The sequence below is a fragment of the Macrobrachium nipponense genome, chromosome 43 (genome assembly GCF_015104395.2).
Source record: "Macrobrachium nipponense isolate FS-2020 chromosome 43, ASM1510439v2, whole genome shotgun sequence".
Classification (NCBI taxonomy): domain Eukaryota; kingdom Metazoa; phylum Arthropoda; class Malacostraca; order Decapoda; family Palaemonidae; genus Macrobrachium; species Macrobrachium nipponense.
Window position 1 is genome coordinate 34,526,062 of NC_061104.1, and position 22,522 is coordinate 34,548,583.

At 46.6% G+C, this 22,522-nt stretch overlaps 1 protein-coding gene across 1 annotated transcript in view; it reads right to left on the reverse strand.

Annotated features, from left to right (window-relative positions):
• The window catches only part of LOC135213642 (cytoplasmic 60S subunit biogenesis factor ZNF622-like), a gene marked incomplete in the record, with an annotated part of 424,578 nt that extends 403,764 nt beyond the window's left edge, over positions 1–20,814 (reverse strand). The window contains 1 exon segment of the mRNA XM_064247682.1: positions 20,448–20,814. Within this exon segment, the coding sequence (XP_064103752.1) occupies positions 20,448–20,627 (180 nt within the window).
• Positions 20,815–22,522: the final 1,708 nt, after the last annotated feature.

The window sequence follows — 22,522 nt, forward strand, 5'->3', positions numbered from 1 at the left end:
TGGAAGAGGATACTTTCTGAGCCTTGCTCCATCTTCTAAACACCTCCCACTTCGACTGGTACACGCGTAATGCGGATGGTCTCCTGGCTCTTGCGATAGCTTTTGAAGCCTCGCGTCAAAATCCCCTCGCTCTAACGAGTCCTTCGATAGTCTGAAGGCAGTTAGACTTAGAGCGGGGAGGTTCTTGTGAAATCTGTCGAAGTGGGGCTGTCTGAGAAGATCGCTCCTTAGTGGGAGCGACCTGGGAAGATCCAATATCCACTCCAGTACCTCTGTAACCCAGTCTAGGGCTGGCCAGAAGGGAGCAATTAGGGTCAGCTTCGCTCCTTCTGAGGAAGCAAACTTTCTTACTACCTCCCCTACTAGCTTGAAAGGGGGAAAAGCGTACCCGTCTACGCCCGCCCAGTCCAGCAGGAGGCCGTCTATGGCTATTGCTCTTGGGTCTGCAATCGGGAAGCAATAATTCTCCAGTCTCTTGTTCCAATTGGTTGCGAACAAGTCTATATTTGGTCTTCCCCATAATTCCCACAGCTGCTCGCAAACTTGTGGATGGAGGGTCCACTCTGTGGGGAGGACTTGGTTTCTTTCTCCCTGCACAAACCTGGTGAGAAGAGAGATTTTCCTCTCCTGTGCCCAGAGCAGCAACTCCTTCGCTGTCTCGTAAAGGGAGAAGGAATGCGTTCCTCCCTGTTTTCTGATATAGGCTAGGGCTGTCGTATTGTCTGAGTTGATCTGAATTACAGATCCTGAGATCTGCTTCTCGAAGTAAATGAGTGCTAAATGAATGGCTTTCAACTCTTTCTTGTTTATGTGCCAGGACACCTGTTCTCCCCTCCAGGTAGGGCCTGACACTTCCTTTGTGCCTAGTGTTGCTCCCCATCCTGACTCCGACGTGTCTACAAACAACGCTAGGAGAGGGCTCTGTAAGTGCAGAGAGATTCCTTTGCCGAGCTTCTGTGGATCCAGCCACCAGCGGAGATCCTCCTTGATCTCAACCGTTAGATGGAAGGAGTCTCCCAGATCTTGGGACCTCTGATCCCATCTCTCCCTCAGGTAATACTGAAGGGGTCTGAGGTGCAGCCTTCCTAAAGAAACTAACTGCTCCAACGAGGAGAGGGTTCCCAGCATACTCATCCAACCCCTCGCGGAACAATGTTCTTTCTTTAGAAAGGCTGCCACCTTCGCTAAGCAGCGTTCTCTTCTTTCCTGTGATGGAGACACTAGAAAACCCCAAGAATCCATCTGAATCCCCAGATAGACAATGTTTTGCTGGGGAACCAGTTGGGACTTCTCGGGGTTGACTAAAAGTCCCAGAGACTGAGTCAACTTTAGAGTGATTGAAAGGTCCTCCAGACATTGAACCTTTGATTTGGCCCGTATAAGCCAGTCGTCTAAGTACATGGAGATCCTTATCCCTTCTAAATGCAGCCAATGCGCTACATTCTTCAGGATGCCCGTAAAGACTTGAGGGGCCGTCGAAAGTCCGAAGCACAGCGCTTGAAATTGGAAAACTCTTCCATGAAACACGAATCTTAGATATTTCCTTGATGCCGGATGAATTGGCACATGGAAATATGCATCTTGAAGGTCCAGGGACACCGTCCAGGGAATGAAGGTCCAGGGACACCATCCAGTCCCCTGGACGAAGTGCAGAAAGAAGAGAGGAAGTAGTTTCCATCGAGAACTTCTTCTTTATCACGAAGAAGTTCAGTGCACTTACATCTAAAACCGGCCTCCACCCTCCCGAGGTTTTCGGCACTAGAAATAGCCGATTGTAGAAACCTGGGGAATGTAGCTCTTGCACCGGTTCTATGGCTTCCTTCTTTAGCATTAGATCTACTGCTTGCAGAAGAGCTTGGCTCCGGACAGGATCTTTGTACCTTGCCGCTAACTCCCTTGGAGTTGTTGTCAAGGGAGGTTTTTCCCTGAAGGGGATCAAGTATCCTCTCTTGAGGATTGAGAGGGTCCAGCTGTCTGCCCCTCTCTGCGCCCAGACTCTGGCAAAGTTCATCAGTCTGGCGCCTACCATTGTCTGGAGGACTTCCTGTTCACTTTGCCTTCTCGAAAGGTCTTCTGGAAGGTCTTCCTCTTTGATCGGGCCTCCGACCTCTGAGAGAGACTCTCGACGAGGAGGCTCCCCAAAAGGACTGTTGAAAGGGCACCTTTTCTTTCTTGGCCACGGGAACCGCAGGTCTAAACCTCTTAGCAGATTGAGTCAGGAGGTCCTGCGTGGTTTTTTCCGCTATAGACTTAGCGATATCCTTGACTGTGTCTTGGGGAAAAAGGTGGCTCGAAAGAGGCGAGTACAATAAGGAGGCCCTTTGTAGAGGCGATACCGACTTTGTCAGGATGGAGCTGTAGACAGACCTTTTCTTCAGAATCCCGGAGCCAAAGAGGGAAGCAATATCTACAGAGCCGTCCATCACCGCTCTATCAAGGCAAGCCAAGACGCTCGACAGCTCCTCCATACTGACGAAGTCAGGGTCCTGTGCTCTCTTAGCCAGAGCTCCCAGGGACCAGTCCATAAAGTTAAACACTTCTAGTGTCCTGAAAAGGCCCTTGAGAAGATGGTCTAGTTCGCACATCCCCCAAGTTGCTTTTGCTGAAAGGAGAGAGCGCCTCCTGGACGAATCCACAAGAGAGGCATAATCTGCGTCTGCCGACAAGGGAAGTCCTAAGCCCATTGGCTCCTTGGTGTCATACCATCTCCCTGGTTTACCTGTCAGCTTTGAAGGTGGGCAGGAAAACACAGTCTTGCCCGCTTCTCTCCTGGATTGAAGCCATTCCCCAAAACCCTTGAACGCCTTTTTCATGCAAAGGGTAGGGCGCATCTTCACAAAAGAGGAGGATTTAGGAGACCTAGTGCTTGAAAGCAAAGATCATGGTGAGGGAGGATCAGCTGGATGAAGAGTGTCTCCAAACTCCTTGAGTAAAAGTGCAGAAAGCCTCTTATAATCGGACACCACTTCGTCCACTGGCAAATCATCCTCAGAAACCTCCTCGAACAATCCAGCTGTGGAAGAGCGCTTCGTAGGGGAGGGGTTCTGAGAAGGAGAAGGACTCCTGTCACGTGAAGATGTGCGCCTGTCCTTAGTCCTGCGTCTGCTGCTACTAGTTGCAGGAGGGCTCTTAAAAGGAGACGAGATACTGCAAGGATCCTGTCGTTTGAGAGGAGAGGGGCTCTTATCCTCTGGAGAACTCCTTATAGGAGAAGGGGTCCTGCTGGGTCCCTGGCGCCTGGGAGGATCCTGGCGCCTGCTAGGCTCCTGGCGCCTGATCGGATCCTGGCGCCTACTAGGCTCCTGGTGTCTGACGGGATCCTGGTGCCTGCTAGGCTCCTGATGATTGATGGGATCCTGGCGCCTGCTAGGCTCTTGGCGCCTACTGTAATCCTGGCGCTTGCTAGGCTCTTGGCGCCTGAAGGGATCCTGGCGTTCAACTGAAGAGTAGTTCATGGGCGAATCCTGATCCTTGAGAGGACCTAGCACCTGGCGCCTCCTAGGAGAGCGGCTACTGCTGGGATACAGGCTCCTGACAGGAGAGCGGTTGGGATCTTTGCGCTTATGCGTAGAGGAGCTCTTGTTAGGCTCATGGTGCCTGCTCCGGGGAGAGCGTCCGACAGGAGGAGAAGAGTGCCTATAGGGCGAAGGTGAGTGCCTACCAGGAAAAATCCTATCCAAAATCCAAAACTGTCCACAAAAAGCGTATGCCAAGCCAGAGAAAATAATACGTCACCAAAGGTCAACCCAATACTAATCCTCGGCAAACGAGAAGAAATTCGAGCAGGAGGAACCAACAACAGATGTTGTTGGTCCGGCGACAGAGAAAATCTGATTAGAAAACAGGAATGGTTCTGAATCCCGCCACCCAGCGGCGGGAATAGTAGATCACCTGACCTACCTGTCGCGTGTGCCGCGAGTTTTGAAATTCTGTCGGGACGATGGAGTCTATAGCTAAGTATATATCTGCCGGGTAAGTTGCATGTACAGAAACACAGTTTTATAAAAAATTATCAATCTGTATCACATTTAGTAAGTCTTTCAAGCATACCTACTAAGAGTAAGGAATTCATGCATGTTAAATGTTTCATTGTTTTGATTAAAAGGATTGACTTGGTAGAGAGAGACTACTTAAGTGGAATATTTAAAAAGAAAATATTTATTTTCAAGTTAACCCTCTTGCACACAAGCCAAAAATATAAGGGAGGTACATGGAGGACCTTCAGAAAACAGGAATTAGGACTCTCAATAAACAGGCAAAAGTCGCAGTTACTCCCGTCAGGAGCTAGTCCATTTGGGGATGAGGGCAGACTCGGCGAGTTTTCAGGCTTTTCCATCCCCACAAAGAATAGTCGTGCCTACAGAAGGTGGAGAAATTTCTAGTCCTTCAGGAATGCTCTGTGAAGGAATGGATGAGTCTTTTGGGCATGCTATCCTCAATAGAACAGTTCGTGACACTAGGGAGACTTCATATGAGGACTCTACAAGGTGAACTGGAACTCTTAAAGGAGGACCTGCAATGGTGGAAGTTAAGAGACAGGCTTGTAGAAGGGAGATCTCTCCTTCCGCTGAGCTCCAACCTAGTGTTCTTTTAAGACGCATCAGATCAAGGTTGGGGAGCGATTCTGGGGAGAAGGAAGTAGCCTATCAGGCATTTGGAATGCACAACAAAAGCAGTGCCATATAAATCGAAATGAACTGACCGCCATCCACAGGGGTTGTTAAAATTTGCAGAAGAGGTCCGCAACAAAGTAGTGACAATACATTTGGATAGTACAACAGTGCTCTCATACATAAGAAAACAAGGAGGGACTCATTTGTTTTCTCTTTGCAAGATGACAAGATCCCTGCTGTTATGGGCAAATTGGAATCAGACCGCATTACTAACAAGGTTCGTTCAGGGGAAATTCAATGTACTGGCGGACGAACTAAGCCACAGGAAGCAGGTCCTTCACACAGAATGGATGATGAACCCAGTGGTATGCCTTGAATTGTGGAAACTCTGGGGAAAACCGATAATACATAGATCTGTTTGCCACAGCAAGAAACCATCATCTCCCCCTTTACTGTTCAACAGCACCAGACCCGAAAGCATGAGCGACGGATGTGATGCTTATGGACTGGTCAAACAAGGACTTGTACGCTTCTCCTCCTTTCAAGATGGTGAGAGAAGTCGTCAAAACATTCAGAACACACCACAACATTTCGATGACTCTCACTGCTCCATTCTGGCCAGCACTGGAATGGTCCCCAGATCTTTTAGACCTACTGATGGATTGGCCAAGGTTTCCTTAGAAAACAGATCTATTTAGACAGCCCAACTTCAGAAGGTTCCATCAAGGACTGTCCACAACTCATACGAGTAAAGGGGTTTTCAAAACATCGGCGAGAGCTATTGCTCAATGCAGGAGGGAAGTGACCGCATCTTGAGGAGTAGGACCGTCAAGCCCCTCCAGCAAGAACGACTCCCGAGACCCTCCTCCTTCAGAAGGAGGAACAGCGACAGACCACTCCCGGTCTCCTCCTGCCACTTTGAGCATACGACCTGGTCGATCCGAGGACCGTGCCTGGCATGTAGGGCGTCGTGGCGGGATAGTGAGGGGCGCACTCCTTGTTGTCCCACCCTTCCCGGTGTAACCTGAGGAAGTTGAAGGAACAGGAGAGGAAGACCTGACGCTCCCCCCTCGCTCACCGGCAGAACCGGTGTGCTTGGGGGGCTGCAGGCGATCGCCAACCCGCGGTGGCGATCGAGCTGCAGGCCTGGTCGCGCCGCTCCCCTGGGGTGAGCGGCTGGACCAAGAACAGAGGCCCCGCCCCGGTCCCGTGCGTCAGAGGAGCTGCTGCTGGTCCCCCTCTCCGTCCGGTCCCGATAGGAGCAGCAGTCAGGGGACCTGCAGAGACCACTGTCGCAGTGGGACCGGTGCGTGTCCTCACGGCGTGTCGAACCACTGGGACCAGGCGGGGCTGGTTCCTGCGATCGAGGGGACCTCTTACCAGCCTCAGCCCGTGACCGGTCAGGGACCGGCACGTCCACCCTGGTAACCAGCTGGTCGCTGCGAGAGCGGCCACTGGCCTGGCGAGTCACCTGAGTGGCTCTCGCCAGCCTCATGCTCCATGCCTTGGTCCTGGCACCGAGCGAAACTGGTGTAGCGGCAGCGCCCCTAGCACCAGGCGAGGCAGTACCGGTGTTAGCCGGTACCCCTCTGGACCCCCCGTCCCACCGGAGTGAGACAGGCCCTTAGAAGTTCCCGAAGGAGCCTTCTTAGGGGGGAGGAGGCAGCCTTCTTCTTCCTAGGCTTGGAAGCCTTGGAAGTCGAAGGGGAAGAGGCGGCAGCAGGCGACAAAGAAGACGACGACGACACCTTCCTCCTCTTCTTCTTCGTCAGCTCCCTCAGGACAGACGTCAGATTCTCCATCCAGGATGGAGCGGGGCTGCCGTTGCCGAAGCAACAGGGCCCAGCTGCACATGTCCGGAAGGACCAGCGACTGGGGCAGCAACACCACGGGCTGGAACGACGTCGGCAGGTGCGGGAACAGCAGGTATGGCAGGTACGGCAGACAGGTCAGGTACAACAGGAGACGGGGCAGCAGCCAGCGACATCCTGGGTACCAGCAGCAGGTCCAGGGGCGAGCTCTTCGGGCATCGGAAGTCTGGGGCTGGCAGTATGAAGAACCCGGGAGGGGGAGGCATGCCTCTCCTCGGCACGGCAGCGATCGGGCCCTGCACAGCAGCCGTTGGAGTCACAGACATCACGCGCGGGGTGTAGACCAAGTGAGGAGGGGCGGCGTACCCTGGAGTCAAGATAGTGGTAGTAGTGGTAGTCACCGCTCCATGGGTGACCGGCACAGCCCCTGGACGCTCAGCGTGCCCTGGAGCCCCAGTGACACCCACACCTGGCCAAGGTCGTCGCCCACAGCAGGAGCACCTGAGGAAGCAACAGTCGGGTAGTTAGGAGGGGTTCCCCTCGCGCGGTGGAGGGGGGGGGGCGAACCCCACCCCGAGCGAACGGAAGACCCCGAATACAACTGCACGTCGGGGTGTCATGCGTCCTCCTCTACGCTTGACGGATCGGGAGAAGAGAAGGACCGAGAAACCCCCCCCGAAGGGGAAGGTGCCATACGCGGGAGCTTAGCCGGGGGCAGGAAAGAAGACAAAGTGTCCGTAACCAAGGGAGTCGCTGGAGAGCTTTCCGACGACTCTTTGGCAGGTCTACGCTTCTTCCTACCCTTGTACAGCACCCACTGCACCTCCGACCAATTACAACATAAATTACATGGCTCGGCCCGAGAGCATTCACGCCCTCAGCACCGAGCGCAAAGGGCATGAGGATGGCGCGGGGATAGCTCCATTGCCCGAGGATCCATAATTCAATGTAATAAAAGAAATAAGATAGTACATACGTACTTACAATATCACTTTCACAACACTGACAAACCAAGATGAAGAATTCAAAACACAACCAAAGCACACAACGATGAAGCGGGCAGAGAGCAATGACGAACACGTCCTCCACCAACACAGCCAAAAGCAAATGTGACTCTTCACCCCCAAGTCGGGCGGCGCGCGCACTGTCGGACAAGCAGTTAACCCTTAAACGCCGAAGCGGTAAAAAAAAAAAATCGTCTCCCGTGTGCCAGAGGTGTTTCGGAGTGAGCGCGGAAGTGGAAAAAATATTTTTTTCAAAAAATCACAGCGCGCTTAGTTTTCAAGATTAAGAGTTCATTTTTGGCTCCTTTTTTTGTCATTGGCTGAAGTTTAGTATGCAACCATCAGAAATGAAAAAAATTATCATTATCATATATAAATAATGCGATATATATGATAGTGCAAAAACAAAATTTCATATATAATTGTATTCAAATCGCGCTGTGGGCAAAACGGGTAAAGGTAACAAGTTACTTTTTTTTTCGTTGTAATGTACACTAAATTGCAATCATTTTGGTATATAACACATTGTGAAACGATAAACGCAACACAGAGAAAATATTATCACAAAATAATGCATGAATTCGTAACGCGCGGACGTAAACAAATATTTTTCTCAAAAATTCACCATAAATCTAAATATTGTCCTAGAGACTTCCAATTTCTTTCAAAATGAAGACAAATGATTGAATATTACTATACTGTAAGAGTATTAGCTTACAATTGCAGTTTTTGACCATATCTGACGAGTTAAAGTTGACCGAATGTTGAATTTTTTATATATATATTTTTTATATGCAATTATTTCGGAAATAAAAAAAGCTACAACCTTCAAATATTTTTTGTTTTATTCTATATGAAATTGCACACATTTTCATATATAAAACTCTATGAAATGCCTAATATGAAATGGAGCAAATATTCCGAGAATGGGACGTACGCATTTCGGAGATATGTGGCGGAGAATCCGCGCACGGAGGAAAGGAAAGATTTGATTTTTTAAATTCACCATAAATCTAAATATTGTGCTAGAGACTTTGAATTTGTTTCAAGATGAAGATAAATGACTGAATATTACTAGACTGTAAGAGTTTTAGCTTACAATTGCGTTTTTTTTCGACCATTTCGGTGGTCAAAGTTGACTGAACGTGGTTTTTTTTTTCTATTTATCGTGATTTATATGCAAATATTTCAAAAATGAGAAAAGCTACAACCTTCAATTATTTTTTTGTTGTATTCTACATGAAATGCGCACATTTTCATATATAAAAAACTTTATGTAACGGGTAATTTAAAATGGTGCAAACATTACCACAATCGACGTATGATTTTTTCGGAAGAGTTGCCACGCGGACGTAAAGAAAATGTAATTTTTTTCATAAATTCACCATAAATCGAAATATTGTGCTAGAGACTTCAATTTGTTGCAAAATGAAGGTAAATGATAGAAATTATTACTGAATATAAGTGTTTTAGCTTAAAAATGACAATTTGTCGAAAATTGCATTTTCCTAACATACAACTGAGGTCCTTTAACAATAGGAAGTAGCTGAGCGGCAGCTGGAACGGTCGTAAGCTTCGAACAAGGGGAGAACGGTAGTTAAACTGCTTGTCCGATCGTCGCGCGCCGCGCGACTGGGAGGTAAACAAATCACTTTGCTTTTGGCCCATGCAAATACGCAGAGTGATGGGGGTGGCATGAGGAGGGACGTTTATGTTAAAGGACCTCAGGTTTGTATAGTTAGGGAAAAAATGCATTTTCGACAAATTGTCATTGGTTCCGATTACGTAATACAAACCCTCGGTCTTTAACAATAGGAAGACTCACTTCTTGTGGGCGGAATCTGAGTCTTTTTGATGAACAGACTGGGTGTTCGTCCATTCCCTGGAATGCCTCCCTGGTCGTAAGAGCGAGGGAGGATCCAAGCCTCTGTCCGATTGATCGGGGTGTGCACCGCAGGATCAATGGTCAGACCTCTGGGCCGAGTACTAAGAGAGAGGCAAGCGTATCTCTTCGTACCAGCAATCAAGAACTTGTTTCCTGTTTGCAAGAGCAAACCATAAAGTATGGTTGTCCTCAAGCTGGCATCCACTTCCTCCCCCTTGTTGTAGGAAGTGGTTGGAGTATACGCTCCTATCCCTAGTGAAAGGGATAGGATGGGGCCTCTGTTGAGTAGCTCACCTGCATCTTGTCCTTATCCAGCAGGGTGACGACCGTGCCCTCTAACCACAGGTAGAGGGGAAGAAAAAGATGGGAAGAGGAGCCAGTCCACACTCTCATTCACCATCCATTCTACGGTCACACCAGGACTCGATGCTGTTCAGCCTGCGAGGGCTTGGGTTTCGCTACACAACGTGTTGAGCAGCCCCCACAACGGGTCCCCAAGGAAAAAGATCCCAAGGACCTGTGGGCAATATCCCGAAGGTAGAAGGAAGGGCACTGTGGTCTGGTTGGACCAGACCCTGCCTTTCAGTACCTGCGCCAAGGAAAGAAGTTTCTTGTGGACAAGGCAGCATCTCCTTCGCATCGAAGGCGGTGAAGTCCATTAGGGAGGGGATTGTGAACGACTCGAACCAATCGTCAGGGACCGAAGGGTTTGAGTCTTCGCTACGAAATTCGGTACGAAATCGAGCGTCACGGATCCCCATCCCCTGGGTGCCTGACTTCAGGAGAAGTATGCAGTTCCTCAGAGGAAAAGAAGGAAAATAGTCGCATGACCTATCCCTCTTCTCTACTTCGGTGATGTCCAGTACCCATACTGGTCTGTCCGTTAGCAAACGAAGTCTCTCGCATCCTACCTATCCCCATGCAGCGAAAGTTTCTCGGTAGGATAGGACACCGACACTCCATGGTGGGTGGTCAATGGTATGGGTACTGTGAAAGCTATTAAAACGAAGTAATGGTTGCTGTGTAACAACCGAACTAAGTCAAACAGCGTAATTCGTAACTGACTCGGGCGCTCTGACAGCTGCGACTGACTGCGTTCGGTAGGAGGCAAGTTTGTCAAAGCAAATCCGAGTAAGCACGTGACCTTCGCCTTTAAACGGGGGGGTATGCCGAAGAGACCAAACAAAATGATTATTGTTTGTCACCAATGCCGGGACAGCGAGGTTGATGATTCTCTAAGGCATGTACCCAACAGGCGAAGTCAATTACCTTCTAGAGACCGAGGTCCCTGAAGGTAAAACATCTCATGTTTGTTGAATCTCAGCTAAGGAGAAAGAAACAACATATGTATCATGAAGACGAAGGTAGATATTGAATGCAACTACGTTCTTCACATATGAATCGAGAGAAGGATCTCAAGATTCATAACCTGTGCTTACAAATGACGAAAACGCTAACCGCTATTTCATTGCTGTCCGGGGTGAGAAGTCGTAGTTGCAATGAAAGCGGGCGTTTCTTCGGTAATGAAAAACACAGGTGAAAGCCGCCTGAAGAACTGCTTCTCATGGGCTGAACATTTGGAGGTAGAGCTGTCAGGTCGGAGAGAGGCGATGTCTTCTGACACATCTTGTAATTCGGGTGGTTTTGAACAATGAACAATTGTACACCTACGAATACGAGATATTTTGAAGACAAAACTCAGATGTCTGCAAAATCATTCGCATTATCGCAGTGCTATGCAGCGGGAGACTTGTACAGACTTCTGTTACCGTGCGGTAAACAGAAATGAAAGAGTCCAAGAGATATCTCTTGTTGAAAATTTCTCGCAATGTTCGAAGGCGATGGAATCTAGCGTCACCGCAGTAGATGGTCCTTCTTATTTTGCGAGAATCCCCGTTAATCAGAGACCTAAGTCCATGATTGTTAGGCAGAGATACGTTCGGTAGTCAATCAAGCAGGGAGAGAGAGAAATACATGACCGTGAATCTCGGAGGCCAGCTGATTACTGAGCTGCCCTATGAGCAGTCAATACGCAGTGGTTGAGCCTGCTGACTCGTCATCCTGAGTTGCCAGGTAATCCCATTATTCACGAAGGAATGCGTTCGGCTAGAACTAACGAGCATAAAAGATATGCTCGGGCAATTATATTTAGGCGAAACGAATTTCGGTAAATATAAAAGTTGAAATGGTGTTGTCGTGACAAAAACATAAGTATATAAAATGAAACTGAAAACTCTCCTGGGGAGGTTGCAGGCAACCCCGAGTTGCAGTCAATTAGAATACTCTCGTCTAAAGTCGCAATTCGTAGAATAACTAGGATATGCGCCTACCCCCTCGGACAATTCAACTGCTTAGCAGAATCATGTCGCGAGGTTAATATACGTAGTATATTTTGTAGGATTCTGAACAACGATCTCCATCCTAAATTCTTTCCTTCAAGAAACAAAATAAGGATTGGAGTCGACCACCTCGTTCTCTATTAAAGAGAGTGAAGGAGAAGTCTCTCGAAGGAAAGCTTCAATGGGTGGAACAGAATACTAAGACGATAGTTCAAGCCAAACTGGATATTCCCGTTCCGATCTCCTCTATCCAGGTTGGTCGCCTACTGTGAGATGGTTTGTTTCTTCAGCAGCAGTCTTCTCACAATGCTAGAAATTCCAGGAATTCGAGGCATAGGCGAGGTTCCGATTATCGTGTAACATATCGGGGATTTCTCGTCTCGCTCACTTTGGACCGTGGTCTCGCGTAAGTGTTTGAAGATCGTAAAAAACTCGAACACCCTGAATGCGCTAGAAATTACCCGTAGAATTCTAAGCAGTCTGCGAAACCCCACCGAATTCGTCAAACGATTATCGGCTGGTCCTCTCGATTCCCGTAGAAATCGAGAATGGAGCAGGATTCCTCCTCAAACGACCGGGGCTTACGTCAGGTAGGACCCGAAGGTCCCCCCGGTAGCGCCAGTTCCGAAAAAAAAAAACGTGGGAGGGATCCTACAAAGAAATCTCTGTAGGATCCTTCCCCTTTCCCCTCGTAGCCGTAAGGAGAGAGGGAATGGGGAAGGAATGGATACTCGCTCGCCTTCCCAGTGGAACTAGCAGTTGGAGAAGAGTAGGAGCAGCCCATCGCCTTGCGGCGATGGCCTCTCAGAGTCTGGGAAAACGTATCGTCAAGAGAAAACGTTTTGTTCCCCCGCGAGGGTTACGAACTCTCACTGTAGGTAAGGGTCTGCCGCCACTGTGAACGTCGTTCTGGGTGGGCTGATCGGACTGACAGGAGAGAGCCGAACCGTCCTCCGACTAATTCCAGTCCTCGTCGAGGTCGAAAAACCTCTCAGGAGGACCGAAGGAGTTTTAAATACGGTCGTCCGAAGACACGTAGAAACGTCCGCTGTCGCAGTAGAGGAGGTGGAAGAAGTAGCTTGATCGACCTGGGCAGAAAAGCAAGAGAAGAGCCCCTCTTGTCCGGAGACGAGAGAACACTGGGTTCGAGACAGAATCGGCAACCAAGCTCCGATCGCGGCAGACCCACCGTCGGTTTTGGGTTCCTCTCGGGCCCCAAAACGACTCGAGCAGAGACGTGGGCTCTGCTGGTGGGGAGCGGCAATCCTTCCGCAGGGTCATTATGCTGACGAAATCACTTAATGACTTCTGCAAAATTCCTCTGTACTCGGGAGTAACCACGGTCTTGCGGAGTAGGACCGTCCCACCGTCCCTCCAACAGATATAGATCCCTAGATACTCCTCTTCCATTCAGAAGGAAGGAAGGGCAGACCCTGACGGTCGCCTCCAGCTATTGCGCGTATGTCCTGGTCGGTCCTAGAACCTGCCTGGTCCATACGGCGTCATAGCGGGGTCGCGAGCGGCGCACCTCTCGCGATCACTCATAGGTACCTCGCTCCTCCCGGCGTAGCCCGAGGAGGTTTGAAGGTACAGGAGAGGCAGACCTGACGCTCCCCCTAGCTCGCTGGCAGGACCAGCGTGCTTGGAGGGCTGCTGCTGATCGTCAACCCGCGGTGGCGATCGAGCAGCATGCCTAGCCTTGCCGCTCGCCTGAGGCGAGAGGCTTGGCTGAGAACGTCGACGCTGATCTCTAGCGTCAGGCGAGCTGTTGCTGGTTACCGTCTCCGCCCGATCCCGATGGGAGCGGCGTCAGGTGACCTGCTAGGCTCGCTGTCACGGTGAGACCGGCGAGCGTCCTCTCGGCGCGTCGAGCCGCTGCCGCGGGGACCCCTTCCTCGCCTCAACCCGTTATGGGAGAGGCAGACCTGACGCTCCCCTCTCGCTCGCTGGCAGGACCAGCGTGCGTGGAGGGCTGCTGCTGATCGTCAACCCGCGGTGACGGTCGAGCAGCAGGCCTAGCCTTACCGCTCGCCTGGGGCGCATTGGCTCGGCTGAGAACGTCGAGACCGATCTCTAGCGTCAGGCGAGCTGCCGCTGGTCACCGTCTCCGCCCGGTCCCATCGGGAGCGGCGGACGGGTGACCTGCTAGGCTCTGTAGCGCGTCGAGACCGGCCAGCGTCCTCTCGGCGTCACGTTAGCCCGAGCAGCCAGTTTGATCGCTGCTGAGAGCGTCCACTGGCCTGGCGAGAGTTGTGTGCACGACTCTCGCCAGTCTTCTGCTCCGCGCCGCTGTCTTGACGGCGAGCGAGCTCGGGCGTCAAAACTTTGGCTGGACGGTCTTCTTGGAAGAGCGTCCACTCGGTGCTTCTCGCGAACGAGAAGCGGCCGAGACGGAACCTGGTTTAGCGCAGACCCGCTAGCACCAGGTGAGGACGCACCAGCCGAGGCTGGTGCCCTCTGGTCCCCGTCGACTTCTTCTTTGCAGAAGAAGCGACGGGCCCCGTTCCCGAAGGAACAGGAGGACCAGCAGAAGAGCTCCCCAGCTCGCCTGAGCGAGCCGGGCCCTTAGAAGATCCCGAAGGAGTCTTCTTAGGGGGGAAGGAGGCAACCTTCTTCTTCTTCGGCTGTTTGGCCTTAGAAGTCGAAGGGGAAGGAGAGGCAGCGGACGACGAAGAAGACGACGACGACATTCTTCCTCTTCTTCTTCTTCTTCTTCGCCAGGCTCCGCAGGACAGGCGTCAGGTCTTCCATCCAGGAGGGAGCCGGGGCAGTTGCCGAAGCAACAGGGCCCGACTGCACCTGTCCGGAAAGACCTGAGACTGTGACAGCATCACCAACAGCAGGAACAACAGGAACAGGTCCAGGAACAGCAGGAACATCTGAAAGTGAATGAGCAGCAGGCACCTGATCTGAAAGGGAATGAGCGGCTGGGACAGCAACAGGTACGGCAGGCACGGCAGATACCACAGGAGAGACAGGCGTCCTGTCGGCCGCTACCGTCATCCTCGGCACTGGCGGCAGGTCCAGGGGGGTACTCTTTGGGCAGCGGCAGTCCGGGGTCGGCAATACAAAGAACCCAGTGGCGGTGGCCACCGTCCTGATTGGCACGGCAGGAATTGGTTCTGGATTGCAGCCGTGGGTGTTACCGACATGACATGTGGTGTGTACACCAGGGTGCGGTGACATCTCATATGCTGGTGTCGAGATTGTGGTTGTTTGTAGTGGTTACCGTATCATGAGTGACCACTGCCGACCCCGCCAACCGCTGAATCAACCCTGCAGTCCCAGCGGACTCCCACACCTGTTCCAGGTCGTCCTCGCTGATGGCAACCTGCGGAAGCAACAGTCGGGTTAGTTAGAGGGGCTTCCTGCGCTGCTGAGAAGAACCTCACCCAGAGCGGACGGAAGACCCCGAGTACAACTTGGACGTCCGTTACCAAAGGAGTCACTGGACTTTCCGATGACTTCTTGTCCTCGTACAGCACCCACTGCGCCTCTGACGAACTGCATACACGTTACACAGGGCTCGTTGCGGGAGCACTCTCGCCCCCGACAACGAGTACCAACCTCGTGAGGATCTACATCTACATCCAAGGTCGTCTCCCACGGATGTCGACCTGCGGTAACATAGATAGATTAGTAAGAGGGGTTTTCCCTCACGCACGGGGGGAAGACATGCCCATCCGAACGCAAGGAAGACCCCAAATACAAAATACAATGAAGAAGCTGAGCGGGGGGCAGGAAGGAAGACGAAGAATCGGCTACCAGGGAGTCGCGGGAGCTTTCCGACGACTTCCTGGCAGACCTTCGCTTCCCCCACCCCCGCACAGCAGTGCAAAGTAATATGAAAATGAAACAGAATACTGCCCTTGGCGATTCACTTCATAGAACTTAAAGGAGAAAAAGATCAATTCCCGGGTAAGAACGGAAACTTGATCCAATAATATGATGCTATCATAAATATATATGAAAATGAAACAGAAATACTGCACTTGCGATTTCATTTCACATAAAAAATCGTAAGGATCAATTCCCGGGTAAGAACGAAAATTGATCCAGATTAAATTCATGCAATCAATAAATGAAAATGAAAAGAATATGCAATTGCGAATCCACTTTCATTCTCATTCTATATACAAACTTAAAAGTTCGTGCCGAGCGCAATCACACTCGGTAACGGAACGCACAGGGCAAAAATATAATGAAAAAAGTACTTACATTTTTTCAATTACACCCTTCGCCCAAATACATGACTCGGCGCGAGCGTGCCCGTCCTCGGCACCGAGACATAATTCAAGGGTTCATAATTAAGTAATGAAAATGAAAACAGTGTAACTTACAGTTTCATTTTCAAGTCAAAAAAACAAACCATTAGTAGAAAACAACTATAAACAAAGCATACGACGATGAAGCGGGCAGAGAGCGATGACGAACACGTCCTTCACACCCGCGGCCGCAAAGCAAAAGTGATTTGTTTTACCTCCCAGTCGCGCGGCGCGCGACGATCGGACAAGCAGTTAACTACCGTTCTCCCCCTTGTTCGAAGCTTACGACCGTTCCAGCTGCCGCTAGCTACTTCCTATTGTTAAAGGACCGAGGGTTTGTATTACGTATCGGAACAATTGCGTTTTTCGACCATTTCGGTAGTCAAAGTTGACCGAAGGTTGAAAATTTGTCACTTATCATTTTTATATGAAAATATTCAAAATGATAAAAGCTACAACCATGGGTTGTTTTTTTTTTAGTTGTATTGTGCATGAAATTGCGCACATTTCCATATATAAAACTTTATGTAATGGCTAATTTTAAAATGGTGCAAACATTACCACAATCGCATGTATGATTTTTTTTTTGGAAGAGTTACCACGCGGACGTAAGGAAAAAGTTTTTCATAATTCAACCATAAATCGAAATATTGTGCTAGAGACTTCCAATTAGTTGCAAAATTAAGTAAATGATTGAATATTACTAAAATATAAGATTTTGTTGCTTTACAATTTGCGATTTTTTTTCAACCATTTCGGTAGAGTCAAAGTTGACTGAAGGTTGAAATTTTGGCACTTATCGTTATTTATATGAAAATATCTAAAAACTGATAAAAGCTACAATCTTGAGTATTTTTTTTTGTATTCTACATAAAAATGCGCACATTTTCATATATAATATTCGATGTAACGGCTAATTTAAAATGGTACAAAAATTATGTCAAAGTGACGAAATAATTTCAGAGATATGTCACATATACTTTTTAGTGCGGTATGAAAGAAATTCGCGCTTGCGCGCCTGCGTAATGATTGTAAACAAAACAACACCTTGATCCGTGAACTCCCAGCATCCCCCCAAGGCGCGTGATTCAAGAGTTTTCGGCTGGTAGGCCTAAAAGTATTTTTCCGCGAATTTTTAAAAAAACTTTTGTATGTCGACGTAAAATACGTCCAGTCGGCACCCGAGAGACAAAAAATGTCAACGTAAAATATGTCCAGTCGGCAGTAAAGGGTTAACTAACGAACTCCCTTGTTCGAAGCTTACGACCATTCCAGCTGCCGCTACTTACCTTCCTATTGTTAAAGGACCGATGGTTTGTATTACGTATCGGAACAATTCTAACTTTGGAGATAGGGTAAAAAATCACAGACGATCCACCATCATCACGCTGGACGGGTCTTATTCACTCGATATTTAATTGATGAAACAAGAATACAATTACAACTCCAAGCATACCATTCAAAAGATTGAAGTTTTGTCAACATAATGTGATATATGAAAGCCCATACCAACTAAAATAAGCATGTGACGCTCTTCGTAAAATATGTTTTCAAGGCAGTTTTGAAATCCAATATGGCGGCTACCGTGTGGATGGAAGGGTCTGTTCACGGACTATCCACCATCTTTCCCAGTCTTCCCAGCACTCATTTGAACAATGTCAGCATATATATGTAACGTTTATTGATCTTACTCAATATTGCAGTTGTAATCAGCACAATAAAACATTTTGTTGCCTATATTAGTGAAAGTATGAAACTTGTTATTCCCAGGGTCATGGTTTGAACTGAATTCATTTTTACCTTGTAATCGGTAGTTTTTATCCTTACTGCCATCACAACTGAAACTCCACAGTGCTTATTTGATTGTTATTATACACATTTTGGTATCAATTCACTCCAAATTGCACTTTAACCAAGTTCTGTTCCTGGTTCCTAAGCGTGCGCCACAAACACAGTTACGAACAGTAGACGACGACACTGCAAATTTTATTCCCTAAATTGTTTACTTTACTCGTTATTTAGTTCAACTTTATTTTATTTAAAAATGTTAATTTAATTCATGTCTATTATCCCTTTTTTGCAACCAAATTACCCCCAAAAATTACAAAAATTTCTAAAGTAAATAGTACAACCCAATGTTTCTAACCTTGTCGTACATCTGGCTGCCGAAAACCAAAGAGGTACAGACTACGGATAAGTGGACTATAATTTTTTTTTTTTTTTTTTTGCTAGCACTTTTCATTGAATGGCAAAATCATCGTTGCCACACTAGTGAAGCTTCACATACGCCGATGCATTATTATAAACTGTTTCCATGAATTCTAATTGTCATTGTAATGCAATAAATGATAAAATTTTGCTTTAATATTTATGTATACTATATACTTCCAATACATACCAATTTTTTCAATTTCCACCGAGAGAGAGAGAGAGAAAGAAAGGAAGGCAAAGGAAGGAAGAAGGGAAGAAAGGGGTGGTGGTGGAGGGGGGGGGGGGGTGGTAGGTGGAAGCTTTTTTACTCCTGTGTTCGTATCCATTTCTGGATAATGAAGTTTTTGTCTATTGGTACAAGGACAAGTGTCGTTATTCTTTACAATTAGTGATTCACAATACCCTTATAAATTACGGCACTGGGTGTAAATCACTATAACAAAATCTCGTTCTGATATGAGTGTTTGTTACAGAAATATTGCCAAAAAACGTGCTTCCACTGTCTCTGAAACCCATAGTAGGTATGCTGCTTAGTTGTCAAACAAGTTTTTTGTAATCAAGTATTTTTTACAAGCTAGCTATTGTATAAATTTGTATTTTTCTCATTCAAAACATATGCCCCTCAATGCCAACTTTCCTTTTTAATGACTTTCTGGTCATTGCAAATTCGGCCCCATACTTTATGGTGCGAAAACAGAGGCCCAGGGACCGAAAGCGATTGCGTCACACTACGGGGATAATCCAGCAGTAAAACATCTTCATATATCCAAAAAGTAAATAATAAAGACATATAGCTGATAACAATCTGCATGAATAGCTGGTAAACTGTTCTGCAAGAAAGTTGAGTATAGCAATTATTTACAATAGGTACGAAAGTCAAGATGTCGTGACGTCAAAATACGGGACTTAAAAGAACGTTCTAATTCCAAAAAATAATTACTTAAATTTGAGTCAGAATCAAGTTACTTTTTCAGTAACGAATATTTTCAAATTAATCATCATAAATACGTAAAATATTGATGTTTTACTATTTATTTAAAAAATTATCTAAGTGCACGCTTCATCGTCTTCTATCAAAACAGTTGTTTACTTAAAAACGTCCTGGTAAGGGACCATGTTCTGATTGTTGTGATGAAAGTGCCCAAGCGCCTGTGGATACAAGTTGTGTGCGGATTTATCACAGGAAATGGGAAGTTTGTTGACACAAGCGACTCCACAAACATCTAGATGGCGTCAATCTTCTAAGATATTTAAGCGTAAGTAAAAATTTCAAGAGTTTTGGTGAGATTTCCACTGCCGTGGACACCCTTTTCACTACCCTCTGTTTAATGCTTTAAATTTGGCCTTAATTTCTAACTTTGGAGAAAATACTTACTTCGAAAGGAGAGTAGAGGTCTTTAGCTCCGTTTCTCACCAACAAGAAGTCGCGACTGATGCCCATCTCCGGTGTCAGGACGCATTATACTAAGTACTTTTTCGGAGGGTGGCATGCTACGATCGTCGTTGAGTTGATGCAGGCCATGCTGTGTTTTACCCTAATACTTACTTCGAAAGGAGAGTAGAGGCCTTTAGCTCCTTCTATCACCAACAACAACTCGTGACTGATGACCATCTCCGGTGTCAGGACGCGTTAAAAATACTTTTTCGGAGGTTGGCCTGACCGTGGTAGTCAGTGAGTTGGCCAATCCACGCGGTGTTTTACCCTATCACATAATGTTGACGAAACTTTAATCTTTTGAATGGTATACTTAAGGATATACCTAATTGTATTCTTGTTTCACCAATTAAATATCGTGTTTCCCCCTACGACCTTAATTTCTAACTTTGGAGAAAATGCTTACTTTTAAAGGATAGTAAAGGTCTCAAGCTGTTCCTCTCACCACCGGTGTCAGGACGTATTAAAGTACTTTTTTAGAGGGTGGATCCACACGCGATCAAAACTGGATCAGCTATAGTCCAGTCGGTTGTTTCCTTATCTCATTTCATAGGTAGAAGAAACTTCAATCTTTTCAATGGTATGCTTCAGTATTGAATTGTATTTTTTGTTTCACCGATTAGGTAAATATCGAGTGAAAAAGTGGTTCATTAATCCGTGCAAGTGCCCGCACAGCGGTGTTTTACCCTACGTCATGGATGCTACGGAGGAAAAAGAATGTACCTAGTATCCTAGGTATCGTTAGCCTAGTGGAGGTTTACTGCACTGGTAGACTGTGCAAGTTTACTTGAACTTTAGTTTAGGTCTTTAGGCTCACAACAATTGCCTCACTTAGCTTAAAGATCTTCGTTAGGTAGTAGTATTTGAAGTGAACAGTGACTTACCTGCGCTATTTGAGTCTCAGCTTGTTGAGCACGAGCATTGAAGGTCTCTTCGGATACAGGGGGCAGATCGGCAACTTTTCTCATTAAATTATACCGATGCCAGTCCGATCGAAAATGTTCCTTTTGTCCGTCGGCATTCTGATATGCAACGTGGCAGCTCAAACATGTAAAGAGAGACATGTTGAGCGAAGACAAAATTTGTTAAGCTGTTACTGTCAGGATTACGACGTGCAGTCAGTGAATGGGTACTGCTACTGTGGGACATTCGTAGTATCACTGATGTCCTTTGCTTTTCAACGGCCCTTCGTTTTTTGTACAGTAGTCCACGTTTTCACAAGTTTTTTCTCTCTTTCCCAAATTTAGTGTGCTATTCCTTTTTTCTTTATACAGTTCTTATTGAACAAAAAGAATTATTTTCTTTTTTCTTCTAGTTATAACAGTAGCGCAGGAAATGGGCCAAGTCCCCTAAGTCTGTCTGGTTCCTGGTTCCTATGCGCTCACTCAACAAACACAGTTGTGGGCATACTACACTGTTTATGAAGTACAACGCTTTATTCCTTGTTTACTCATTATTTAGTTTAACTTTACTTTATGTTATTTCAAAATGCTTATTTTAATTTATGTCTATTATCCTTTTTTTGCAACAATAGTAACCCAGAAAACTTACAGATGTTTCTGAATTAGATACCTCCTCTTATACATATATCTTAAGTGCTTTTTCCTTTATCTATTACCTCGTCCGTTACTCTCCATTTCTATAATTTTATACTCATTCTTTGTTTTCCTCCACCCCATTCACCTGGATTTGTGAACAAATGGACAGTGTAATAAGGCTGTAAGTAAGTGATCTTGCAATAAACTCCCCTCATTGTTTCCAAGTCGTTCTTCTTAAGAAAAGTGAGGGTCACAGAGGTTCTACACAGACATCGGGTGCTTTAATGATATATTTGTGTGTGACTGTGAACCCATGCCCATTGTGGAGGACTCTTCTTTGGATAATTTTACTTTACTTTGTTACGTTTTATGTACAGCCCTCCATGGGGATGATTCACTCTCTGGCGGTCCCTTGTACATTATCAAAAGAAGTTACTTCTTATATTTTATAATTGTCTTTTAGTGTTTTATTGTCAGTATCGTAGCTCCTGCAGAATAGGAGTCTTTAGTTCTTTTTTAATTTGCTTTCTTCTTGTATGATCTTCATGTCAGGCGGTATTTTATTATATAGTCTTGGTGCACAATGTTCAATTGCTCTCTCACCTGACTTACAATTTGTTCTTTGTTCAAATAGCCTATATGCTTCACTTGCATATCCGATCACAATATTCATTTCGGGTCTAAAGAAGCTTAAGCAGTTTCTCAGATATGTTGGTTCACCATATTTTAGTGCCTTAAAAGACTGTTAGAATTATTTTTTATTATATTCTTGCTATACATGGAGCCAATGTAGCTCAATTAGTGCTGGGGTTATTCTGTCATGGTAAAGTTACCCTTTTATTAACCTTGCAGCTCTGTTTTGTACTCCTTGCAATTTTCTTGGTAGTTAGGAAGACCGTAGTATATACAGTTGCTTTAGTCAAGCCTCGAAAGTATTTGGTTACAAGTCACTGTTTTCAGAGTATCTTCGTTTAAATATTTCCTAATAAATGCAATGTTTCTAATATGATAGTTACAGGACTTTACAATATGCAATATATGGTTTTTCATCGACAATTTATTATCGATAAATACTCCTAAGTTCCTCACTGCTACAATAGTGTTTATGGAGGACGAATCAATAGTTATTCTTTTGAAGTGTTCATATTTTCGTCGTTCATTATTACATCATTGAGTTTTAGTTTCTTCGCCGACATCCATTTTTTTTAATCTTTCATTATTGCATCAATTTTACTAATGGTATCTTCTGCAGTTCGTGAGGAAAATATAACTGAGTATCATTAGCATATATTTCATACCTAACCTTGTGCTTGTTTAGAATTCTAGATAATTCAATTGTGAAAATGCCAAATATCAGTGCACACAGGACGCTGTTTTGGGGCACTTCTCTAGTTGGGCTTTTCTTTTTAGATTTCACATTT